Raw genomic sequence first — 7,846 nt, 5'->3', positions numbered from 1 at the left:
CAGGGTCAGAGGTGGAACTAGTGGCGGTGCTAGGGGGCACCAGCCAAAATCTTGCCTAGGGTGTCATTTGGGCTAGGGCCGGCTCTGAGTGCAGTAGCCACGTTATAAAACACGTGGCTTTGGTAGTGAGTGTTTATGTATGGTATATCAGCATATACACTATGGAGAAGGGCCAAATTACAGCAGAAACAACTGAGGGGAACGGACAGTAAATAGTTATGGTCGATGGAGCATCATGTTTAAATGAATGTATTCATTGTTAGGGCATGGCAACATCTACAATAAAAGCATTATCACATACTTTATATGAGTGTGGCAAGTAGGAAAGCCAAACCACAGCATATATACCAATTAAACATATTATTGAACTTTTTCTTCATTATGGGGGGAATTTACTAAAGGAAATTTGTAAAAAATAAGTATAAAAATAGGTGTATTTGTATCCAGAAATACACTTATTTTTGACATTTACTATCCCGAAAATATGGCAATTCATATTCGTATCAATACGAATACGAATTGACATATTTTCGGGATAGTAAATGTCAAAAATAAGTGTATTTCTGGATAAAAATACACCTATTTTTTACAAATTTCCTTTAGTAAATTTCCCCCTATGTGTCTTCTTGTGCATTAAAAGGCTCCAGCCATCATTTAATATTTTTGGGCAGTCTGTGCAAACAATAGACATATCCTCCATGTGAACCTTACTGTGCCTTACAACAGTAGATTTGTGTTTAAATGTTTTCCCGCACTCAGCACAGGTATAAGGCCTCTCCCCCGAATGAACACGTTGATGTCTAAAGGCCCCCATACATTAGGCCGACTTGTCCTTAGGACAAGTCGGACCCACTTCTCCTGTGAGTCACCCGGCAGCTCCCCGGGAGGCTCACATACAATTTGGCACTTGATGAGCCAGTTTTTACATGTGATAAATCGCTTGCGATTTATCACATGTAAAACAAATGGGGAGCTGCAGGGCGGTGAGGAGCAGTGGGGCGGGCAGCGGCAGTAGTTGGGGCGGGCAGCGGCAGTAGTTGGGGCGGACGGCGGCAGTAGTGGGGGCGGGCAGCAGCAGTAGTGGGGGCGGGCGGCGGCAGTAGTGGGGGCGGGCGGCGGCTCACAAATGAGCTCTCAGCCAATCACAGTACGGCCGGTCATTTGACAGGTATTTTAAAAATCTAATAGCCGCCACTGTGCGTCCCGTCCCGCAGCGGCAGCGCTGCTATTTGTTATCACAGCATGCCGGCCAGGTCAGTGTGTCTGCCCGCCGTGCTCCCCCGCCCCCCGGTGTCTGCATGCATATGCCTGACAGGTGGGCAGGCATATGCATAGCATACAGGGAGGTCGGATGATCTTATGTGCTGACCGTCCGACCTCCCTGATCCGGTCCGATGCGCACGGGACCGCGCATCGGATCGGATCATATATCACACACCTGCGATTTTGGGGCGATTTCATCCGGTTATTGGCCCAAAGTGCCGAAATCGGATGAAATCGTCCCAAAATTGTATAGTGTATGGGGGCCTTAACCAATGCGGAGTTGCCACTGAAACTTTTTCCGCACTCCGAACATGTAAATAATTTCTCATCTGTGTGGATTTTCTGGTGTCTCCCGAGGCTGGTTTCATCTGTGTAACATTTTCCACACTCGGGGCACACACAGGGTCTTTCTTTGACATGAGTTTTATGATGCTGTAAAAGTGCGGAGCTTTGGGTAAAGCGTTTGCCGCACTCTGTACAAACAAATGGCCTTTCTCCTGTATGAACCCTCTGATGAGTAACCAGGTTGGAGTTGCTGCTAAAGCTTTTTCCACACATACTGCACATATATGGCTTCTCTTTTGTATGGACTCTAAAATGCGCTCGAAGCTGTGTGCTGCAGGAAAAACTCTTCCAGCACACAGTGCAATGCCACGATTTTTCTCCTGTGTGAACTTTCCTGTGCTTTACCAGGTTTGAACTGCTGCCAAAATGTTTGCCACATTCTCTGCAGCAGTAGGGCCTTTCACTTGTGTGGATCCTCGTGTGAGTGATAAGATGTGCGTTCTGTGTAAAGGTTTTCCCACATTCTGAGCAAGTGTAGGGTTTAACTTCTGCGTGAACTCTCAGGTGCCTAAAAAGACTGAAGCTTTGTGTAAAGCATTTTCCGCATTCACTACATATGTAAGACCTTTCTCCAGTGTGAGTTCTCAGATGCACAATGTAGTTTGGCTTTCTGTTAAATTGTTTCGCACAATGCTCACAAGAAAACTTAGCCTGATCCTTAGTGCATGTATTTGTTGTATCAGAGTTTTCATTCACAGCCTTTCCTATGCGAGAGAGCTTCCTGTGCAGTAACTCCTTTGGAGAATCATTTTCTGTCTTTCTGCAGTGTCTCCTTGGCTTGGAATTTACTGTATAGAGAGCGCAGGCAGCCAAAAATGGCGCCCGAAGCGGCATAGGGGGGCGGGGCTGTTGCGGGCTGAGGACCGAACGGCGGGAAGCTAGGGGGGGTAGGCAGGTATGCCGACCCCCGTTTCACACCTAGCACGCTGGCCAGCCAGTCAGGGGGAGCGGGGGGGAGCTGGGCCAGGAAGGGGTTAAATGCCCGAGCCGGCGGGGGAGGCAGCATTCCTCTGCAGAACACGGCCGGGCAACAGATCTAGCAGCATTACAGAGAGAAGGCATCTGACCACATCGTCCAGCAGCAGCACCGCATTCCCGCTAGCAGCAGCACTCAGAGGCAGAACAAAGGGAGCACGGAGGCAAGCCCAGCTTACCTGCCCAGCAGCATTCAGCTGCATCCAGCAGCGTCGAAGTCACCCGGCAGCACAGCTTCGTCCTCTCTGTCCAGGACATCGCAGGGGCTTGCTAGGCAACAGCATTATACAGCCAGCAGCCTCAGGGGTCCAGAAGAGTATCCGCATCCAGATAACGCCAGGCAGCATGGAGACCCCAGCACCCAGACCGTCCAGAAGCAGGAAGCAGCCCAAGCGTTTCAGGCAGGAAGCGGGGGAGGAGCCCAACAACAAGGGAAACCAGAGAGCTGCTAGTCGAAAGCAGCAGCAGCAGCAAAAAGGTACACGGCAGAGGGGTGCGCCACCTGGTGTCCGCAATACAGCAGTGCGGCCAGCAGGAGCAATGGAAAATAATGTGCAAGCACCAAGCCCTGTGCCCAACAGTGTGATTGCCACATTTGATAACGACGTGCCGGCGGCGGCAGAATCGGACAGGCCGGAGTCCGACGGCGGGTCGCAATTACCAGGCATCACCTCACACTTGGCCAGCCCCAGCTTACCTCTCACACAGCAGTGGCATCGCATCCGCAGCGCATCCGAAGAACGAGCAGCGTGGGTTCAGCAGGCAGCAACGCAGCTATATGCGGCCTTGGCGCAGCCCACCACCACAGCCGCATCCTCATCACACCACGACAGGGGGTCGCCACCTTCCCTGCGCATGGCAGGGAGGGACCGGTCACATCATCGTCAGTCCCCCGCGTCATCACCAGCAAGGAGCAGGCATCATCACCACAGGTCCCGCACTGAGCGGACCGGCCGTCGTAGCTGCAGTTGCACACGGCGGCAGGAAAGGCGGGAGCGCACTTGCCACCGTGAGGAGCAGGTTTTCCTGCGCGGGGGGAGGGGGGCCAGCAGAAGCCGACAGAGTCCACAAAGTTCCCACGGCAGCAACCACACACGCAGGTACCATGGTTCAGAGCACCGTTTTACCCCACGCATGTCACCGCAGAGGAGAAGAAGCCCATATTACAGCACACCAAGAAGGTACCATGACAGGCACTCAAGCAGAAGGGAGAGAGGCCAGCAGCAAAGCACGGGCTCCGCTATGGTCGGCGTGGCTTCTACATTCACGCCCCAGCAGGCGCATCTCGCTCGGTCACCTCCTTGCGCTCTGTCCGGCGCAGGTAACGGGGGACACGAGAAGAACACTCCAGTCATCAACACAGAAGCGGAGCAGACGGTACATGGGATCGGTAAGACAAATGTCACAAACGATAACCAGCATAGCATGTGTAGTACACCAGGAAATGTATGCAATAGTCAGAATGCTAGCAATGCTGTAGATGATGTTGTTTCACAAAATGTATGTATTACACCAGGGAGGGCTCAGGGAGTTAACAATGCCACGGGTGATGTCATAGGGGCAACGGGTACAGTTTTACAAGGTACAAGTGTTACACCGGGAGGGGACCCACACACCAGCAGCGTGTCACAGGGGGACCTTGATTTAAAGGAGGGCCCCGCAGAGTCAGACGAGGACGAGGCGTGCAGGGTTTTAAGGGAACAATTGAGGGCCGCAGTAGCCAAATGGAAAAGCAAGATGGGTAACATCCCAGGGGCGGACGCGGTCAGGGAACAATTGGGCGGGGTACAGCCGGATAAGGTGGCATCTTTTGTGCAAGGCAACACCGCCATGGGATACGCATTTGGGTCAGTAGCGGCACACTTGCCAGCTGTGACCAGGAAGGAGATAGAAAAAGGGGCTTTTATAGATATATGTTCGTTAACAGCAGCAGGGCTAGCGGATAAGGAGAAGGCCAAGCCAAAAGGGGGGACACAGGGCGATAGCTACAAAACTATTGAGCATTGGCTCAGTGGCATGTTCGCCTACACAGCATGCTATACGGAGGCATACCCCGAGGCATGGCTAGGCCTATCACGATACACGGATTTCGTCTACAACGCATACAAGGAGCAAGGGGGCTCAGTATGGCGTAGATATGACGAAGACTTCAGGGCGAAGGCTGCGGGCAGGAAGCCCATAGACTTCGGCACTAGGGACGTAGACCTATGGCTTAAGGCACAGTCAGCAGGCTTAGCAGAAAAGGCAGCAGCTCCGCAAAGGGTAGCCGCAGGGAGGCCTAGCACGCAGAAGCAAGACCTTAAATGTTGGGCTTTTAACGACATGCGCTGCACCCGCACTCAGTGCAAATTCAAACACGCATGCAGCACATGTGGCGCTAACCATGCAGCTAAAGAATGCACCAGGCAAGGGGGTAATTACAAGAAAAAAGTACCCACAGTGCCAGGACCTAACAAAAGCAGTTAGTCCTGTCAACATTGACAGGATCCTGGCGTGGCTAGCCAGGTATCCTAAAAGGGGGGAAGCCAAAATGCTGCGGGAGGGTTTCAGGGAGGGTTTCAAAATTCCAATCACGAGGGAGGTCGCACCCACGGGCAGCTCAGCAAACCTAAAGTCCATTAGGGAGCAGCCAGGTTTGGTGCGCGAGAAGATTACTAAGGAACTGGCACTGGGAAGGATGGCAGGGCCATTCCTAGCCCCGCCAGTTCCAAGGCTAATTATATCACCTTTGGGGCTGGTCCCAAAAAAGGCAGCGGGTAAGTTCAGGCTCATTCAGCACCTGTCACACCCCGAAGGGGGCTCAGTGAACGACGCGTTAAACAAGGAGGAATGTTCTGTGCAATACCAGTCGTTTGACTCCGCAGTCAAGATGATACGTGCACAGGGCAGGGGAGCACTGATGGCAAAGTTAGACATCGAGTCAGCTTTTAGGTTGCTTCCCCTGCATCCGAAGAGTTTTAGCCTTATGGGCCTAAACTTTGACGGATACTTCTTCATAGACAAATGTTTGCCTATGGGCTGTGCGATATCATGCGCCTTCTTCGAGGCGTTCAGCACCTTTTTGCAGTGGTGCTGGCAGGAGCGCACAGGGTCAGGGGCGATAGCACACTACCTGGACGATTTTCTGGTGGCAGGGCCACCAGGGTCGCCACAATGCGGGTACTTTCTGAGCGAGCTACAGGCGATGCTGGAGGATTTCAGCGTGCCTATCGCGCCAGAAAAGACAGAAGGGCCCAAAGCAGTCCTATCTTACTTGGGCATAGAAATCGATACAATCAGGCAGGAGTGCAGGCTCCCAGAGGATAAAGTTGAAAAGCTGGGTAGGGAGGTGGGGCATTGCATCAGGGCTAAAAAGGTGACCCTCGGTCACCTGCAGTCCCTGTTGGGAAGCCTCAATTTTGCATGCAGAGTGATCCCCATGGGCAGGATATTCAAGAGGCGTTTGGAGCAAGCCACCACTGGCGTTGCAAAGAAACACCACTTTGTTCGCATTACTAAGGAACTCAGAGAGGACCTGCAGGTATGGGCAGAATTCCTGCGGAATTTCAACGGCGTGCGGGTTTGGCCCGACGAGTTTCGGCCCAATCACGCAATGCAGTTATTTACAGACGCTGCCGGGGCCACAGGCTTCGGGGCATACTGGCAAGGGGAGTGGTGCGCCCAGACGTGGCCGCCCGCATGGGAAGCTATAGGCCTAACTAGGAACTTGGCGGCATTAGAGTTATTCCCAATAGTGGTAGCAATTACCATTTGGGGAGAACGGCTCGCCAATAGGCAGATTCAGTTTTGGTGCGACAACCTGGGGGTTGTTCAAGCGGTGAACAGCCAGCGGGCGTCGTCCCCGCCAGTAGTCCGGCTGCTGAGACGGTTGGTAGCAGAAAGCCTGCGGTACAACATTACATTCAGGGCAAGGCATGTGCCAGGGGTGGAGAACGGGATAGCCGACGCACTGTCCAGGCAAAATTGGGAGGCATTCAGGGCAGCGGCACCCCAAGCCAGCCTAACAGGCCTAACATGCCCCTCCTGTCTCTGGCAGGTTGCCAACCCGAGCTAGAAAATTTGGTGGAGCGGTCGCTGGCACCAAGAACATGGAAGGCATACAAGGCTGCCTGGGAAAGCTGGCAACAATTCCTGGCGGCGGTAAGCTACAGGGGCCAAACGGTCCCGCAACGGATCTTGGGATTCTTAGCAAAATTAAGGAGGGAGGGGGCATCCAAGGCCAAGGCTAGCGCCTTGTTGGCGGGCATAGCTTTCTTCCAGAAACTGGCGGGCGAGAGGGACGAGACAAAGTCTTTCATGGTGCAGACAATTATGAGAGGGTGGGCAAGGGCAGAAGTTAGGAGACCCGACCCAAGGGAGCCAATCACGTTGGAAAGGTTAAGGACACTCCTGCGCCACGTCCCCACAATATGCAGGAATCAGGGCGAAGCAAGGTTGTTGCGAGCGGCATTCGCGATGGCTTTTAGCGGGGCATTTCGCATTAGCGAACTCGTAGCGAGAGCTAAGCTCTCGGCGGGAGATGGCCTGCTGTACGGGAACGTGGCGGTAACCAGCAACGCGGTGCTGTGTAAAGTGCATAGATCCAAAACGGATCAAGAGGGTAAGGGAAACTGGGTACAGCTGTGCAGACACAGCGAGGCATTGACATGCCCGGTGGCAGCCGTGCGGGACTATTTGGAAGTCAGGCCAGAATGCGGGGAGCAATTCTTGGTACACGACAACGGGTCACCGCTGACAAAGTACCAGTTTGCAGCAATTCTGAAGAAGTGCGTGGCGGCCAGCGGCTGGGAAGCCGGAAAGTTTAGCACGCACTCATTTAGAATCGGCGCAGCAACATCAGCAGCCGGGGCAGGCCGGGCGCCAGACGAAATTAGGGCTATAGGCAGATGGAGGTCAGATCGCTACAAACTTTATGTTAGGCCAGTCACGAGCAATGCAACAGCAAATTAACATCGCCACCCTCCTCCCCCTTTTCCGCAGGGCCCAAAGAGGCAAGGCGCATATGGATCGTGGGCCATTCCTACATACATTGGGCGGAAGTCAGGGCCGCGGTCAGGCCATATGGCCGGCAGCTAGGGCTGCCAAGGGAGTTCGGCCGAATCTCCTGGTTCGGAAAAAGGGGGATGAGGTGGGGCGAGCTCAGGGAAGTGCTCTTGCGCGCGGAGAGAGCTACAAGCCACCCAGAAGTGTTGGTCTTACATCTGGGGGGCAATGACTTGGGCAAAATACAGTCCCTGGACTTTAAAAGAGTAATAGAGGACGA

General features: G+C 53.4%; 1 protein-coding gene across 1 annotated transcript; it reads right to left on the bottom strand.

The window, feature by feature from the left end:
* Positions 1-543: 543 nt before the first annotated feature.
* Positions 544-2,442, bottom strand: LOC146064186 (uncharacterized). Its single transcript, XM_083177402.1, has one exon. It carries the CDS (start codon positions 2,440-2,442, stop codon positions 1,255-1,257), a length of 1,188 nt encoding a protein of 395 aa, XP_083033528.1. The 3' UTR covers positions 544-1,254.
* Between the last annotated feature and the right edge of the window lie 5,404 nt (positions 2,443-7,846).

The sequence above is a fragment of the Crinia signifera genome, chromosome 1, assembly GCF_055691185.1.
Source record: "Crinia signifera chromosome 1, ASM5569118v1, whole genome shotgun sequence".
NCBI classification, from domain to species: domain Eukaryota; kingdom Metazoa; phylum Chordata; class Amphibia; order Anura; family Myobatrachidae; genus Crinia; species Crinia signifera.
The sequence above is the reverse complement of the archived record's forward strand: the minus strand, read 5'-3'. Positions and strand labels throughout refer to the sequence as shown.

Bases quoted from the DNA above. Each gene is read 5' to 3' on its own strand.
- LOC146064186 (XM_083177402.1), bottom strand. From the start codon at position 2,442: ATGCCGCTTCGGGCGCCATTTTTGGCTGCCTGCGCTCTCTATACAGTA.